We start from the raw sequence: 18089 nt of genomic DNA, 5'->3' as shown, positions 1-18089 counted from the left end.
TTTTTGTATGTCAGGGACTGTGCCAAGTATTTCAACCACTGTAACTCATTCTCAGATTTGTGTTTCTGATGGATCACACTGTTGGCAGTGGGGAAGATGTATTGGAGAGGGCAAGACTAGAGGGGGAAGATTAGTTGCATTAGTTAGAAAATAGGACATGGTGGCTGGATGTGAGGTTGGAAAGAAGGAGACAAATTAGAGATATATTAACCTAACAAAGTTAGAAGGTCTGGAAATGTGAGAGAGGAATCTAGGATGACTGCTGGAATGACTTGGATGAATGTTGCATGAAGGGATTGTTGTTTGGGAGGTTATAGGAAGAGTGAAGTGTTTTCCATGAATATCCTTGATGAAACATCTCTCCAATATGCTTTTGTTGAGTGAAAAGGCAGACCTGAGTTTGGATTCTGAATTTCATCATGCACTGGTGCTATAATATTGAGTCATGCCAGTCACTTGAATGCGTACCTCCCTCTCTAGGCATCAGTTTTCTCAACTATAAAGTGAGGATAGCCATGTCCTAAAGGAGAATTGTATATTTTTTTTTTAGGAGAATTGTAATGATTAGAGATAAGGCAGAGTGCCTGACACATATTGGGCCTTTAATAAATGGGGCCTGTTATCTTTACAGTTAAATTTTCTTTTAACACTACTGCCACCACCACCGCCACGAGGGGTTTGGTGATGTACATGTTGTAGTGTTTCATGTAGAAGGAAACAGGGTGCCAGGAATTAAAAGGTGGAACAGAATCAAGATGAACTCAGGAGAAATATGAGAAAAGAATAAACTTTGATTTGTCTTCTTTACAAATATAGAGCCTACATTTTCCAAAAACTATCCTTGTGCCATATTTTGGAGTAAAGTTCTGGACCTGGGTGGGAATGCTGCAAGGCATTATTCCTAACCTGGTAGGATACACATGCAAATGAGCAGCCTCTACATAGTTACATGTCTGGTTTTCATTTTAGGACCCCAAATCAAATTTGATCCAACAGTGGTTGTCACAACAAAGTGATCTTGGAGTCATTTCCAAAACTTTTCAGCTGTCTTCCCATCCAATACTTGGTGACTGGTCTATTCAAGTTCAAGTGAATGTGAGTATAAATATATTTTTTGGGGGAATGTTAAAGTGATTTAATTAGCTCAGGTTGGGGAAGTATCTCCAAAGTCATTTATACAATGAAGAGAAAAAAATTAATGTGAACATGTAGACAATTTAAATGGTTTATTTTTAATTTATGATGTTTATCAAGGGTTTATTTAGCTTTCATTCTAACGTATTAGACTTTTCATCACTGTTGTCTTTTTCTATGATATAATGTGTAAAGGTTAAAACATTTTGACATTTTAGTACACAATGTTTCTTATTTGTTTCATGCATTGTTTTAAAACTAAGTAATGAGCACATAGCTATTATTTGGCAAATTTTATGCCTTAGAATAATGACTCCTAATGAGTGATTAGACTCACCTACTCTTATCTTTGTTTTAAGAAACAGTGACTTAAATAGCCACACTGACCTCCGTTCCCCAATCCTTTTTCCCTAGCTTCTACACCTATTGCCTTTACTTGCTGCCAACTTGTATAGCTCTGAAATCTAAATGGAGGGCATTAAATGGCATATAAATCTAAATGGAGGGCACTCATTGGAATGAATGAGACATAAACACAATGGGACAGAAACAATTTTAAAAAGTAATGAGACTTAACTGTTTTGTGTGATATAAATTAGTCATTTAGTATATAACATGTAAACCTTTATATTTTTCTATATTTATGTGCAATATAAACATATAAGATATAATCAATTTTTTCTGTATCTAAAGGGGAAGATATGTAATATGAAATGCATGAAATTATAGCTTATTCTAAGTAAGCACTGTTGCTGAGCCTTGAGTAGGTGGGACTCATGTGTGAATTGACCTGTATGAATGAGAACAGTGCTGGAGGCACAATGGACTCTCAATATTTGCTTCATGGCCACCCCGCATCTTTATGGGTGTTTGTATGATGTGTTTACCAATATTATTCTTTTTAATGTAGCAAAAGCTCTACCGAATGTATGATGTGGTTTTAAAGAACATTTGAGGCAATATTATGAAAGGGGCTCATACTTTTAGAGAACAATGTAATGCATAACCATTAAAGTCATGGACAATTTGCAGTGTAGTCTTTGCTTATTTCCTTACTTAAAACAGTGTAATAATAACCACTGTTATAAATGGAAGCCTAGAGCAGGGTGTGATGAGTTCTAGGGGAAGGGGAATTCTTTATATCTGAGCTTGTAGAGAAAGTGGAAAGAGTAGGCATTTGTGAAACGTACAAAATAGGGAAAAATTTGTGTAGGAGTAGGGAAAATGGAAGAGAACCTTATGTGTCTGGGTATTTGGGAGAAGTTGATGTTACTGGAGCATGTGGAGAATGATGGCGGTGTAGATTAGGAAGCACATTGTGAGTTTAAAGTAGTTTGAATATTATTTTCAGTTCCCGCTTAAATTCTTAAGAATCACTTTTTTTCGTCCGTCCATCCATCCATCCATCCATCCATCCATCCATCCATCCATCCATCTTTCCATCTTTCCATCCACCCACCCTCCCACCCACAAACCCAGTATGTGTTAAGGACTTTATGGCTGTGATGAATACAAAGAAGGTAAACACATGACCTCCATTTTCAAAGGTCATTGTCGTGGTGACATGAACAATATGATAAAAATTAAATGACATAAGGGGGACAGACAAACACAAGGCAGTGCAATAGCAGAGGAATTGTAAGGTGCTCAGTCCAGCTTAGTGATAAAGAGGGTTTATTGTTAGCACAAGCACCGATGTTTTGGGGCCAGCTGCTCCTTCTGTCTCCCATGGTCTGCTCTGTTCTCCTTTCACTCTTCTGCCAACCTTTGAGGTGTTCTTCAGTATTTCTCATTCCATCAGCTTAGCTAAATAACCATCATGCCGAGAGTCTTTAAAGCAAGCCTCTGCACAGGTGGCCGGCAGCCTGTGGGTGGGCCGCCCTGGGTCAAGGTGTCCATTGTTGGTCCATTCAGACGCCACCTCTGCACAATGACCAGCAAGAGCAGTTTTAGCTGGATAACAGGCGCTGAGAGATTAATTTGTTCAGTGAATGGTGGACGGAATAAGTACCAGAAGAGAGGCGGATAGAATAACAGAGGAAGACTTTGCAGAAGATGTGAGATTATACTTTGAAAGATTTATAGGATTTATCATGTTGTGGTTTGTGGACTTGGCTTGTCATATTGCTTTTATAGAAAAAAATGCTCTTAAGGAAATTTAGGTGCTTAAAAAATGAAAAGCATTTGCAAGATCTGGCCCTTGCCCAACTTTTCAGCCTTGTAAAGTGCCGCCCTTCCTCTTGAACTCTATGCTTTAGACATCTTATGTCCCTTAAGTTTCTTAAACTCACCCATCTGTCTCATTCTAGAGCCTTTCATCATGCTGTTCCCTCTGCTGAGAATGTTTTTTCTTCCTTATTCTTGCTACTTGCTTTTAACCTGCAGGCATTCTCTAAAGTGGCCTGGCTCTTCCAGACATTCCCATAGTACTGTGTGCTTCCGTTAATTCATTCATCTCACTTTTAATTAGTGGTCCATGATAGACAGTAGCCTTTGTAAAGCTGGTGACCTTCTGGTCTTGCTCACCTCTCCATTCCCGGGACCAAGTTCAGTGCTTTTACATGTTAAGTAGAAAGCAGTATTTGCTTAAAACGAATGTGTGAAAACTATATAACAATAATTTGTCTTGAACTAAATACAATTTTCTCTTTTCTATATCCTATAAAGCATCTTTATCTTTTTGAAGACAAGTATATTGATCAGGTACTCGTCATTCGAGGTATGTTAATTTGAGGCATTCAACTAAGAAAAAATAAGCCCCTTAAAAAAAGAGCCCTTTTAGAACCACCAGGGGTCAGTATAACCAAGGAAATGTTATGAGAAGCAACTGTGGCCTTGGTCTCTGGCTTTTGTTTTTCTTTGACTGCTGCGCAGCATTAAAGGACTGTCTATTTCTTGTTATTAAGCCCCTTTTCTTTTAGTAGTGAATAACAACATGGAGGAAATGTATTTATGATTTAAATAGCCCACCATTAGAGACTATATTTTTACTTTTCGGAGGCAGTCACCATTCTCAATATAAAACTCAGGGAAGGAAAATATTTATTTTCAAGAAAGTGTTGGCCGGGTGCGGTGGCTCACGCCTGTAATCCCAGCACTTTGGGAAGCCGAGGTGGGCGGATCACGAGGTCAGGAGATCGAGACCATCTTGGCTAATACGGCGAAACCCCGTCTCTACTAAAAATACGAAAAATTAGCCGGGCTTGGTGGCGGGCGCCTGTAGTCCCAGCTACTCGGGAGAGGCTGAGGCAGGAGAATGGCGTGAACCCGGGAAGCGGAGCTTGCAGTGAGACAAGATCGCGCCACCGCTCTCCAGCCTGGGTGACAGAGCGATACTCCGTCTAAAAAAAAAAGAAAGTATTTTTTAAATTTTTTAATTTGTAAGAGACAGGGTTGTCCTCTGTCACCCAGGCTAGAGTGAAGTGGCACAATCATAGTTCACTGCAGCCTGGAACTCCTGGGCTCAAGTGATCCTCCTGCCTCAGCCTCTTGAATAGCAGGGACTACAGGTATGTGCCACTATGCCTGCCTAATTAAAAAAATTTTTTTTCTTTTTCATAGAGACAGGGTCTTGTTATGTTGCCCAGGCTGATCTTGAGCTCCTGGACTCAAGCAATCCTTCTGCCTTGGACTCACAAAGTGCTGGGATTACATGTGTGAGCCATCATACACAGCCTTCGGGAGAGTTTTGAAATTCCATTTTGTCTTTAGAAAAAATATGGAATGATATGAGTATTCCCATTGATGGGCAATCTCTTTAAGAATTACCGGAGTTATCAGAGCTTTGATTTGTAGACTATACAGGTAATCAAAAAGTGGTATTCATCAGTTACCCTTTGTCCTAGGTCAGGAAAAGGATCCTTTAAGTAAAACATACTTGAGGGCTCCTTGGCATTTCTCCACTTGTATTAATAACATGTTTGTTTGTAGAATAAGAGTGAATAAGTCCTTTATGATACCGTGTTAACCTTTCTGGATTAATCTAAATTGTTTGCCCTTCAAGTATTGTATTGCTTTTCACCTTCAAGGTTTTTTATGATAGTAATGGTGAGTAATTATTTTGTTCTAGTAGGATTTCTAGTTTTCTTCTTTTTCTTTCTTTTTTTTTTTTTTGAGACAGAGTCTCGCTCTTTTGCCCAGGCTGTGGTGTGATCTTGGCTCACTGCAACCTCCACATCCCAGGTTCAAGCGATTCTCCTGCCTCAGCCTCCTGAGTAGCTGGGATCACAGGCGTGCACCACCACGCCCAGCTAATTTTTGTATTTTTAGTAGAGACAGTTTCATCATGTTGGCCAGGGTGGTCTTGAACTCCAGACCTCAAGTGATCCACCCTACTTGGCCTCCCAAAATGCTGGGATTACAAGCATGAGCCACTGTGCCTGGCCAAGAAAGGAAACAATGTTTTAGGGGATTAGTTAAGTGATTTGCTCAATGTCCTACAACTTCCCAAACTAGGATTAGAACCCAGGCCTTTTGACACTAAATCCAAGGTTCTCTCTACCCTGCCACCTTGCTTTTACATCTTATATTTTATCTCTTTCATTGCTCAGCATATGATGGTGGGACATAATAAGTTCTCAATATATACATAGGCTTTTTTTTTTACAATGCTAGTTTAATTAAATTGCAAAGAAACTCCTGATGATTACAATTTTTAAGACCTCTTAAAATCAATAAAGTTTAGTAAGAGCCCTGGCTGTTTTTGTGCTACCTATACGTGTGCTTAATTGACATACATATTCTAGTGTGAATAGTTCTTTGCTACTTTGGGGATTGTACTTCTTCTCTTGAGAATATGACCAAGTCTTCTACCTCTACCATACTTTGATTGCCTAGCTCTTTTTCATCATTTCTTTGTCTAGAGCACGAAGCTCTCCCCTCAGAGGGCAGAGGTATATTTTAGCTGTAACATCGTTTCATAGAAGTGTGTTTTATAGGGCCATTATACTTCAGGTACGTTATAAGTTGAGTGTGGGAATAGGTTCTGATTTAATAATTGACTTGAAAATACACTTTAGGAAGATAATATGTTTTAAAAGTTAGACATTCCTTGTATTTTCATTTCTTTGCAATATAGTTCTCTAGGTACCTTATCTTTAGGTATGTTATCTCTTGATTGGTGTTGACAGTTTTCTCAAATAATTGCAAATTTTTTTTTTTTTTTTTGAGAAAGAGTCTCACTCTGTTGACCAGTCTAGAGTGCAGTGTGCAATCTCAGCTCATTGCAACCTCCACCTCCCAGGTTCAAGTGATTCTCCTGCCTCAGCCTCCTGAGTAGCTGGGATTACAGGTATGCGCCATCATGTTCAGCTAATTTTTGTATTTTTAGTAGAGATGGGGTTTCACCATGTTGGTCAGGCTGGGCTCGAACTCCTGACCTCAGGTGATTCACTTGCCTTGGCTTTCCAAAGTGCTAGGATTACAGGCACGAGCCACTGTGCCTGGCCTGCAAATGGTTTTTCCCTCCATTTTTTTTTTCTATAGTAAAATACACATAACATAAAATTTGCCATTGTAACCATTTTTAAGTGTACAGTTCAGTGGTATTAAGTACATTCATATTGTTGTGCATTCATCACCACCATCCATCTCTGTAACTCTTTTCATCTTGCAAAACTGAAAATCTACACCTATTAAACAATAATTCTCCATTCCCTCCCACCCCCCAACCCCTGGCAGCCACTGTACTTTCTATCTCTGTGGTGTTGATTAGTCTTATATCAGCAGAATCATACAGGATCTCTTTTTGAGACTGGCTTTTTTCTCTTAGCATAATATTGTTATGGCTCACCCATGTTGTAGCATATGTCAGAATTTTCTCTCTTTTAAAGGCTGAATAATATTCCATTGTGTGAATATACCACATTTGGTTGTGAATGTTTTTGCATCTATGATTTAAAAATTATATTCGAGGTTACTAGAAGGTGATTTTAGGGGTTCTTTAAAATAAAGGCTAATGTTGGTGTCTGAGAACCAGGCTTCTGGGAGCCAGGAAGGATCTGGCCAGAGCAGTGCAGCCAGCAGCCCAGAGCTCCAGGTCTCTGCGTGACCCACGCACTGGTGCTCATGTTCCTCCAAGACCCCAAACGAAGAGCCTGAGTCACTGAGAGATTCCTGGTCATTTGATGACGGCAACCCTGTGCTGTCTTTCCTCATTGTGAGATGGAAGACTTTTCTTCTTTCTAGAGTGGCTTAGGCATTTGAATTTACCATAATGGCCACCTGAGGCTGCAGCTGGTTCTGAAACATCAGTGTGCCACAGAATCAATGGCCTGGGAGCTTGTTTAAAGATGCATAGTCCAGGTCCCACCCCCAGATCACAATTTACTAATTTTGGCATGGGACCTAGGAGTCTGAATTTTAAATAACCACTCCAGGAAATTCTACTAGTTTTTTGAACCCCATTTTGAGAAGTGCTGATAAATGCCCGCAGCTAGGCATGTTTAGAATCCGTCTTTTCCGTTGAGAGGCAGTGTTGGGCAGTCGGCAAGTATGGAACTGGGGACAGGCCATCTGATTTATTCTTTGAATTCCTCAGCAGTGCTACTTTCTGCTATTTACTTTACCTTTCTAGGTAATCAGCTCAGTAGAGCTCCCCAGCACCTTAGACATACCAAGTCAGAATTTCTGGGTGAATATATATCCTTTACAACAGCTTCTCTGATGCTTCAGATGCACAGACAGCTTGGGAACCACTGAACTTGATAATCTTATAGTGTTTTCTATCTGTCACTAGCTGCAATTTCATAGCCGTTGTCTCAATCTTAAGCCATTGTTAGAGGTGGGGAACAAGAAATAGCAAGCAGAAAACTCAACAGGGTTAAGGCTTGAAGTCACTCTTCTGGAGCCCTGTATAATGAAACGGGGTATCAAATTATTATGTAACTAAGAAGCAATCTGCATTGAGTTATTTCTTTGCTTCTAACAGTTACATCTAGTTTCTCTTGAGTTAGTTGTTTTTTCTAGATTAGGTGAGCGTTGCCAACACCTTACTGCTTTTTATAACCTTTCAGGATATTCCTTATTTTTTCTGGACTTGTTGTCCAGCCTCTGCCTGGGTCAGCTTGCTGCTTCTGTTAAGTATCTCTGGAGCCATTTTTCTTTTGCAAAAGAGCACATCTTTGTTTGGACAGTTCTTGTCCCTAAAGCACTCTGCCAGTAGCATCTGCTTAACCCGCCTGGCTTGTGATGACAACTTAACAGAAAGCATGGAGCAAAACTTTGACAGGTCAGAAAACAGTGGCATTCTCTCTGAAATGTGGTTGTGGCTTCCAGAATACTTTTGCTAGTCTTTGCTTATAAGAAGAATGCTTTTTTTGGGAAGGATCTCAAACTCTTACTTCCTTGTTCAGTGAGAAAGGGAGGGAGGAGATGGTTTTAGAATATTGATTTCTTAGAGCATCAGCTGGCAGAGCTCAGCACTTTCTCCTCTGTTCTTCCAAAGGCCCCGATAAACACCCCTAGAATAGCATTTATTAATCAGTGTAGTGTTATTTTCCTTTTTTAAAAATTGTGGTAAGATATACATGTAAAATTTACCATTTTAACAATTTAAAAGTTAAGTAGCATCAGGTGCATTCACATTGTGGTGCAACCATCTGCCACCATCCATCTCCAGAACCTATTATTATCTTCAGATATTTAAAAATGTCTGCCTCATTTCTTAAACTGTGAACTCCTTGAAGACAGGAATTCTATTTTATTAATTTTCATATTTATTCTGTCTAATATAATATCTGACCTGTTATGGGAACTCATTCATGCTTGTGGGATGAAAGAATGAGTGAATAGAGCTTCTTCTAGATGATTGCTGTTATTATCCTTTGTGATGTTCTTTGACTTCTAGTCTTATTCTGCTATATGATCTTGCAACTTAGAAATATCTTTGTATATTTTCATTTTGAGAATATATATGGTTGCTGTATTTGATGAACCTGTGAGCTAATGGAAAACAGGACTTTTGGATTAATGCCCTGGACTTTCTCATTTTGAAAATTAAAAAAACTCAGGCAAGAACTGAATATTCTAGTTTGTTATAAAGTCTAAAATGCACTCATAATTTTGGTGTCATATTATTCTTGTGTCTTTATTGAGCCATTTGATCCGCTAGTGCCTGTCCTTTGGCAGTGTGCATTTTAATTTCTAGGCCCCATATGCAAATTTTCATGAGGAGTTCTTTGTTTTGTTCTTTCTCTCCAGAAGCCACCCTAGGAGGACCCCTCCTTTCAAATGTGTCTTCTGTACCCCTCTCTGAAGATACATGTTTTTGGCATCAGTTAGAAAACTTTGGGGCCAGACTTTAGGATGTTGTGTTCATCAATGAAATGGAGGGTCTGAGTACGTAGCATCATCAATACATAGCATAGGGTCTCAGTGCTATAGATGATCTTAGAGGTCGCCTAGATCCATCGCCCCACTTTATGGAGGAAGAATCTGAGATAAGTGACGTGACTTGGTTAGGCTCACACAGTGTGTTGTGGGAGGGTCAGGACTAGAAGCTAGTTTACTGATACTTTCAGTTCTGTAAAATTAAATTATTTAATATGTGCAGCAATTGCTGTTTTATTTATTTTTTTTTGAGACAGAGTCTTGCTCTGTCGCCCAGGCTGGAGTGCAGTGGTGCCATCTCAGCTTACTGCAACTTCTGCCTTCCAGGTTCAAGTGATTCTCCTGCCTTAGCCTCCTGAGTAGCTAGGATTACAAGCATGTGCCACCATGGGTCTGGCTAATTTTTGTATTTTTAGTAGAGACAGGGTTTCACCATGTTGGCCAGGCTGGTCTTGAACTCTTGAGCTCAGGTGATCCACCCCCCCTGGCCTCCCAAAGTGCTGGGATTACAGGCATGAGTCACTGTGCCTGGCCAGCAATTGCTGTTTTAATATGGCCTCCTTTTAAGGTTGAATTTAGATGTCAACAGGGCTTGCTGTATGCATTGGTGGAGAAGATACCTACTTCTTTTATATGACTTGTGGATGCCACGGGATCACCTTGTTTGCACATTGGATTGTTCCCAACGTGTCCCAGATTCTGACCACAGCGGCCATGTGTTTAGATTGAAGATTTGAGTCCAGCATGTAGGTTACTCGGTTCATCTATTTAATATCCGTTAATATACTATTAAGGATTAGGCTGCTGTCACCTCACAGCCTCTATAACCTTGGTCATATGAGGCATACAAAAATTAATTTTTTGTTGTTTGCTTGTTTTTGAGACAGAGTCTTGCTCTGTCATCCAGGCTGGAGTGCAGTGGCACGATCTTGGCTCACTGCAACTTCCGCCTCCCAGGTTCAAGTGATTCACCTGTCTCAGCCTCCCGAGTAACTGGGATTACAGGCACCTACCACCATGCCTGGCTAAATTTTTGTATTTTTAGTAGAGACAAGGTTTTGCCACGTTGACCAGGCTGGTCGTGAACTTCTGACCTCAAGTGATCCACCTGCCTCTGCCTTCCAAAGGGCTGGTATTATAGGCATAAGCCACCGTGCTCAGCCAAGAAGATTAATTTTTAAAATAACGGTTTACCTTTAGGTAGATTCACAGAAAGTTGCAAAGATAGCACAAAGAGGCCCTATATTATCTTAGCGCAGTGCACCCAGTGGTTATATCTTATGGTATTGTAGTACAATATAAAAAGCAAGAATTTGACGTTAGTGTGGTATGTGTGTATAGTTCTATGTGATGCCTTATTTTCAGTGGCATAGAGGGAGTTTTGGAAAATGATAACTCACTGGGCTCTGACCAGTGGTGGCAGTACTGGGTGAGGGGGAAGGGGGCACTGAAATGAGTACCAAGTCCCTGGGTGGAGTGAGGAAAGGGAGAAAGAGCAAGAAATGGAGTTATTTTCCCTCAAGGGTAACTTTCCTATTCAGTACGAAGCTGTAGCTATGCTGTTGCTTTTGCTCCCTTGCTTGAGATAGGTGCCCAAGAAAGGCGGTCATGTTACATGTCTTTAAAAACTGTAGTTCCTCCCTCCCTCCCTCCCTCCCTCCCTCCCTCCCTCCCTCCCTCCCTCCCTCCCTCCCTCCCTTCCTTCCTTCCTTCCTTCCTTTCTTTCTTTCTTTCTTTCCCTCTCTGGCCCAGGCTACAATCTACTCAGCTTGCTGCTGCCCGCGCCGTGGACTGCCTGGGTCTGCCGGCGCGCGCCACCGCTGCCTGCCTTTTCTCCTTTGGATGCAGGCACGCGTTCGCCATCTTCGCCACGCTGCTCGCCAGCTCCTGACGCCGAGTGCTCTGCCCGCCTCAGCCTCCCGAGGTACTGGGACTACAGACGGAGTCTCGCTCACCCAGTGCTCGGTGTTGCCCGGGCTGGAGTGCGGTGGCGTGGTCTGGCCTCGTGGCAGCCTCTACCCCCCGGCTGCCTGCCTTGGCCTGCCAGGGTGCTGGGATTGCAGCCCCTGCCCGGCCGCCGCCCCATCTGGAAGGTGGGGAGCACCTCTGCCCGGCCGCCCCGTCTGGGAGGTGAGGAGCACCTCTGCCCGGCCGCCCCGTCTGGGAAGTGAGGAGCGCCTCTGCCCGGCCGCCCCCTCTGGGAAGTGAGGAGCGCCTCTGCCCGGCCACCCACCGTCTGGGAAGTGAGGAGCGCCTCTGCCCGGCCACCCACCGTCTGGGAAGTGAGGAGCGACTCTGCCCGGCCACCCACCGTCTGGGAAGTGGGAGCGCCTCTGCCCGGCCACCTACCGTCTGGGAAGTGAGGAACGCCTCTGCCCGGCCACCCACCGTCTGGGAAGTGAGGAGCGCCTCTGCCCGGCCACCCACCGTCTGGGAAGTGAGGAGCGCCTCTGCCCGGCCACCCCGTCTGGGAAGTGAGGAGCGTCTCTGCCCGGCCACCCATCGTCTGGGAAGTGAGGAGCGCCTCTGCCCGGCCGCCCCATCCGGGAAGAAGTGAGGAGCGCCTCTGCCCGGCCGCCCCGTCCGGGAAGAAGTGAGGAGCGCCTCTGCCCGGCCGCCCCGTCCGGGAAGAAGTGAGGAGCGCCTCTGCCCGGCCGCCCCCGTCTGGGAAGAAGTGAGGAGCGCCTCTGCCTGGCTGCCCTGTCTGGGAAGTGAGGAGCGCCTCTGCCCGGCCGCCCCGTCCGGGAAGAAATGAGGAGCGCCTCTGCCCGGGCGCCCCGTCCGGGAAGAAGTGAGGAGCGCCTCTGCCCGGCCGCCCCATCCAGGAAGAAGTGAGGAGCGCCTCTGCCCGGCCACCCATCGTCTGGGAAGTGAGGTGCGCCTCTGCCCGGCCACCCACCGTCTGGGAAGTGAGGAGCGCCTCTGCCCGGCCGCCCCGTATGGGAAGTGAGGAGCGCCTCTGCCCGGCCGCCCCGTCTGGGAAGTGAGGAGTGCCTCTGCCCGGCCACCCATCGTCTGGGAAGTGAGGAGCGCCTCTGCCCGGCCACCTTGTCTGGGAAGTGAGGAGCGCCTCTGCCCGGCCGCCCCGTCTGGGAAGTGAGGAGCGCCTCTGCCCGGCCGCCCCGTCTGGGAAGTGAGGAGCGCCTCTGCCCGGCCGCCCCGTCTGGGAAGTGAGCAGCGCCTCTGCCCGGCCACCCCGTCCGGGAGGAAGTGAGGAGCGCCTCTGCCCGGGCGCCCCGTCCGGGAAGAAGTGAGGAGCGCCTCTGCCCGGGCGCCCCGTCCGGGAAGAAGTGAGGAGCGCCTCTGCCCGGGCGCCCCGTCCGGGAAGAAGTGAGGAGCGCCTCTGCCCGGGCGCCCCGTCCGGGAAGAAGTGAGGAGCGCCTCTGCCCGGCCGCCCCGTCCGGGAAGAAGTGAGGAGCGCCTCTGCCCGGCCGCCCCGTCCGGGAAGAAGTGAGGAGCGCCTCTGCCCGGCCGCCCCGTCTGGGAAGTGAGGAGCGCCTCTGCCCGGCCGCCCCGTCTGGGAAGAAATGAGGAGCGCCTCTGCCCGGGCGCCCCGTCCGGGAAGAAGTGAGGAGCGCCTCTGCCCGGCCGCCCCGTCTGGGAAGAAGTGAGGATCGCCTCTGCCCGGCCGCCCCGTCTGGGAAGTGAGGAGCGCCTCTGCCCGGCCGCCCCGTCCGGGAAGAAATGAGGAGCGCCTCTGCCCGGGCGCCCCATCCGGGAAGAAGTGAGGAGTGCCTCTGCCCGGCCGCCCCATCCGGGAAGAAGTGAGGAGCGCCTCTGCCCGGCCACCCATCGTCTGGGAAGTGAGGAGCTCCTCTGCCCGGCCGCCCCGTCTGGGAAGTGAGGAGCGCCTCTGCCCGGCCACCCACCGTCTGGGAAGTGAGGAGCGCCTCTGCCCGGCCGCCCCGTCTGAGAAGTGAGGAGCGCCTCTGCCCGGCCACCCATCGTCTGGGAAGTGAGGAGCGCCTCTGCCCGGCCTCCCGTCGTCTGGGAGGTGAGGAGCGCCTCTGCCCGGCCGCCCCGTCCGGGAGGAAGTGAGGAGCGCCTCTGCCCGGCCGCCCCGTCCGGGAAGAAGTGAGGAGCGCCTCTGCCCGGCCGCCCCGTCCGGGAAGAAGTGAGGAGCGCCTCTGCCCGGCCGCCCCGTCGGGAAGAAGTGAGGAGCGCCTCTGCCCGGCCGCCCCGTCCGGGAAGAAGTGAGGAGCGCCTCTGCCCGGCCACCCATCGTCTGGGAGGTGAGGAGCGCCTCTGCCCGGCCGCCCCGTCGGGAAGAAGTGAGGAGCGCCTCTGCCCGGCCGCCCCGTCCGGGAAGAAGTGAGGAGCGCCTCTGCCCGGCCGCCCCGTCTGGGAGGTGAGGAGCGCCTCTGCCCGGCCACCCATCGTCTGGGAGGTGAGGAGCGCCTCTGCCTGGCCACCCATCGTCTGGGAAGTGGGGAGCGCCTCTGCCCGACCACCCATCGTCTGGGAAGTGAGGAGCGCCTCTGCCCGGCCACCTATCGTCTGGGAAGAAGTGAGGAGCATCTCTTCCTGGCCGCCCCGTCTGGGAAGTGAGGAGCGCCTCTGCCCGGCCGCCCCGTGTCTGGGTAGAAGTGAGGAGCTCCTCTGCCTGGCCGCTCCGTCTGGGAGGTCTACCACGGAGGCCAGAAGCAATGTGGGGGCTGGACGTGGTGGCTCACGCCTGTGGTCCCGGCACTCTGGGGGGCGAGGCGGGTTGATCACTTTGGGCTAGGAGTTCGAGACCAGTCTGGCCAACTTGGCGAAACATGAAGAATACAACAGACAAACCAACCAACCAACTCAATGACAACAAAACAGGTCTACCCTGGAGTCATACTCTAATTTTTTCTATTTTCCTCCCTTTCTGATCCTTTATCCCACTTTCTTTTTCTTCCTCTTCCTTCTCCCTCTTCTTTGTCAAATAGAGGATTGAGTTATTATCACTGATCCATATAAAGTCCCTCTCTCATTTATTTTAACTCCCACCCCCATTTCTATTCCCCGACTTCCCATGTGCAACCTTCCTAATATGTTTGATACGCATCTTTTTGTTTGTATGTATTTTTAGAAAATGTTTATTGTTTTTGTATGCAAAAAAAATTAATAAAAAAAAAAACAGAAAAAAAAAAAAAAACTGTAGTTCCTTCTACTTTGAGTAGGAACAGAGATGGTTAAATGGGTGGTTTTTGTTTATTGTTTGTTTTTAAAGGGAATATGTTTCTAGTTAGTACTTTTGTTTTTTTTAAACACCAAGGAAACAAGTTTGTCCCTTGTGCTGCATAATGTACTTGTACTGCAGATGGTAACACTGTTTTAGGTGTATGAATGTGCTTGTGACACTGGATACCTGGCCACTATTCTGCTAACCGGAGGCTTGTATGCTCTATGTCTTGGTCATTGGTTAGATCCATTATTCCCAAGTCCTGTCACTATGAGTGACTGTCAGGTATAGACCAGCTTCAGTTCTTCAGGTGTTTAGTTCCAGCCTTGATAAGAACCAGAATATTTGTAATCCTTTCTAATGAGAGAAGGGATTCAGGAAAAAAACTGTCTCCTGGGGAGGTTCTGATTCCTCCCTCCTCACACTCAGTAGATTATCCTCCTTTCCACTTCACAGAGAACACAGTCATCAGATGGAAATTTCTTTCACTTATTCTGCCAGATTTGCATGTGTTGCCTGTGCCCATCTCATGCTTATTCTCTTCTTTTTAGAGGAAAGGTCCTATTCTTCATATCTAAGACCAATATCCCGATTTCTGCCTTGGCTTCTTTCTTCCTCTACTTTCTCAGAAAACTTACAGTGTTGACAGTCTCTTGCTTCTCAGTCTTCAAACTGGATCTCTTTCTGTCTTGGATCTTTTTATAAAATCTAATATATTTAATTCTTTCTCATTGAAAAAACAAAAAATATAGAGAAGTACTGTACTTTAACTCTACTTCCTCTTCAGTGACTTCACATTCCCGTTCTAGCCAGTCTTCTAAAAAAAATGTTGTCTAATCTCTCTGCCTCCATTTTCCCAACTCACTCCAGTTTGGCTCTGAGATTTCTTTCTACTTGTTTGGATTATTCTTCTTGGTCACTTTTGTCATTTACTGTCTATTACATATTGGCACATTGCAAGTTTGGTTTTAAGTTTCTTTCGTTTCTCACTCTAGGGAAGTTCACCTGAAGACACGGTCTCAGTTTCCATCTATACACCAATGACTCTCAAATTGGCCTCTCTTGAGAGAACCTACACCTCTGAGTTCTAGACCTTTAAAACTATCTACCTATTCAACATCTGTATTTGGATGTTTCAAAGCACCCCAAACTCTTCATTTCCGGTATCATTCTTAACAATCTTTCCCCACCACACCTGGCTCTTCTGCAGCATTTCCTATCTTATTTAATTGCTCTATCCGTTCAGCTGTGCAGGCTGGTAACCTTAGAGTTCTTGACACCTCATGCTGCCTGACCACCCACACTCAGGCCTTCACCAATTCCCACAGCTTTTGCCCTTAAATATATTTCTTTCTTTCTTTTTTTTTTTACCCTGAGACAGAGTCTTGCTCTGTCACCCAAGCAATCTCAGCTCACTGCAACCTCCACCTCCTGAGTTCAAGCGAACTTCCTGCCTCCATCTCCCGAGTAGCTGGGAGTACAGGCGTGTGCCACCATGCCTGGCTAATTTTTGTATTTTTTGTAGAGATGGGGTTTCACCATGTTGCCCAGGCTGGTCTCTAATTCCTTAGCTCAAGTGATCTGCCTGCCTCAACCTTAAATGTATTTCAAATCCACCTACTTCTCTATTTCCACCTCTCCCTCCTTTGTCCAAGCCACTATTATATTGTTCCTAGATATTACAGTGTCTCTTAATCTCTCTGCATTTAGTTTTTTTCCCCTTTGCAACCAATTCTCTACACAGCAGTAAAAATAATCTAAACATTAGTTGTATCGTGTTATTCCCCAGCTTAAAACTCTCCAAAGACTTTCCACTGGCCTCAGAACAAAATTCAGATGTTTTACCATGGCCTACACAGGGTCTTACCTGATGTGACTCTGTTTTTCCCATCTCATCTCCAGATTTCATAACTCTCTGTAAATGTTAATTCACAGCTTTTATCATAATTTGTAATATATACCCATGTATGTGGTTATTTGATAAATATCCTTCTTTCCACTAGATCAGAAGGTCCGTGCAGGGTTGTATTCCCATTACATCTGCCACTCAGGCGCAATGAATGTCTCTTGAAGGAATGGATGAATGAATGCATTTGTTGTGTTTGGGCCTCAGCCCTGGTAATTCTGATTCAGTAGCTCTGGGGTAGGAACTGGACATCTCTATTTATTAAACCCACCACAGCTGATTCTGATGCTGAGTTTGGGTTGAACCCCATAGAGAAATATGTTGCAACTAAGTTTAGACCACAGGTGTTTAGACTCTAAACAGGAAAGGGAAGGAAAGGATGATGTAAATGTTAATAAACATTTTCTTTCATTTTGCAAACCCTATTGACTCTGTCATTCCTCTAAGTAGGTCAGTGTACATCAACTGACACTTTTACAGGGTGATAGTTCCATAGTGATTTCTTTTTTATTTTTAAGCTCTCCCAATTTTATGGTAAAAATAAAAGGGGAAAAATAGGATATTACATGATTGCTGTTATGTAGGCAATAGGTTTAGGCATAGTCAGGTTAGTAGGGATCGGAATAAAGCTAAAAATATGAAGCTTTTCTGTTGTATGCGAGGATGGGAAGAAACACCATTCAGTACACATCTAAAGGTGATAAGACAGACCCGGCTCTCAAGGAGCTTACAATCAGAAAACTTTCGTGTAACAAATGCAAAGAGCATTAGATTAGGAGTCCTAGGACCTGGGTACTGTGCTCTAGTCAAGTGATGGTGGGCATGGCATTTCAGCTGTGGGTCTCCGTTTCCTCAGCTGTAAAATAAGGGGTTTGGATCAAGGGATTTTTAAGGATCTTCACAGCTTTACAAGTCCAGGATAGGGCTGGAGGGGACTGTAGGACTTGGATGGGAAGTGGTGGGCTCTGAGCTGGCTGACAGGGCTGTGGGGCTGGGAGCAGGCACTGGCTGGAATGGAGGGCTTGTAGAGAGTAGTAGTTGAAGAGAAAGGTGGGGAATTTGTGGGCTGAGCTGTGGAGGATATTGGCTATCGGGCTGAAGTTTTATATTTCATTTTGTAGACAGCAGGGAGCTCTAAGAACTTTTGTGTATTTTACTTTGAATTTCAATCAGTGATGCAATTTCAATATAGGACTTCTGAGGACAAAGGAAACAAAATGTGTGTGAATGGGTCTCTCAAATTATAAAAGTTATAGGATCATACCTTCATAATTTTCCTCTGGTTATAAAAGTAATGCATGAGTAAGGTAAAAACATCCAAACATGATAGTGTAGAAAATATGACACCTTTATGATAAACTTCCAAACAAACAAATATCATCAGTATGTGTTGTCTTCTTATTGCTTTAGTAGAAAGTTTCTATGTAATAGTATGACATGATTAAAGTTTATTTTAGGAAGAACACTTTGGTGGCAGCATGTAGGGTGATTAGAGGGAGAGAAACTAAAGTCCAGGAGACTACTAGGAGTTAGTATTATTGTTTAACAAATATACAAATACCTTCA

General features: G+C 45.2%; 1 protein-coding gene across 5 annotated transcripts in view; it reads left to right on the top strand.

Moving 5' to 3' along the window:
• The window catches only part of CD109 (CD109 molecule), a 160146-nt gene that overhangs the window by 39672 nt on the left and 102385 nt on the right, over positions 1–18089 (top strand). For all 5 annotated transcript variants that reach the window (XM_055256010.2, XM_055256020.2, XM_055256028.2 and 2 more), the window contains one exon: positions 970–1095. In XM_055256010.2, coding sequence (XP_055111985.2) covers positions 970–1095 — 126 coding nt within the window. The remainder of the gene's footprint in view (positions 1–969; positions 1096–18089) is intronic.

Source organism: Symphalangus syndactylus, chromosome 2, assembly GCF_028878055.3.
Source record: "Symphalangus syndactylus isolate Jambi chromosome 2, NHGRI_mSymSyn1-v2.1_pri, whole genome shotgun sequence".
Classification (NCBI taxonomy): domain Eukaryota; kingdom Metazoa; phylum Chordata; class Mammalia; order Primates; family Hylobatidae; genus Symphalangus; species Symphalangus syndactylus.
This window is presented reverse-complemented; position numbering and strand designations above follow the sequence as displayed.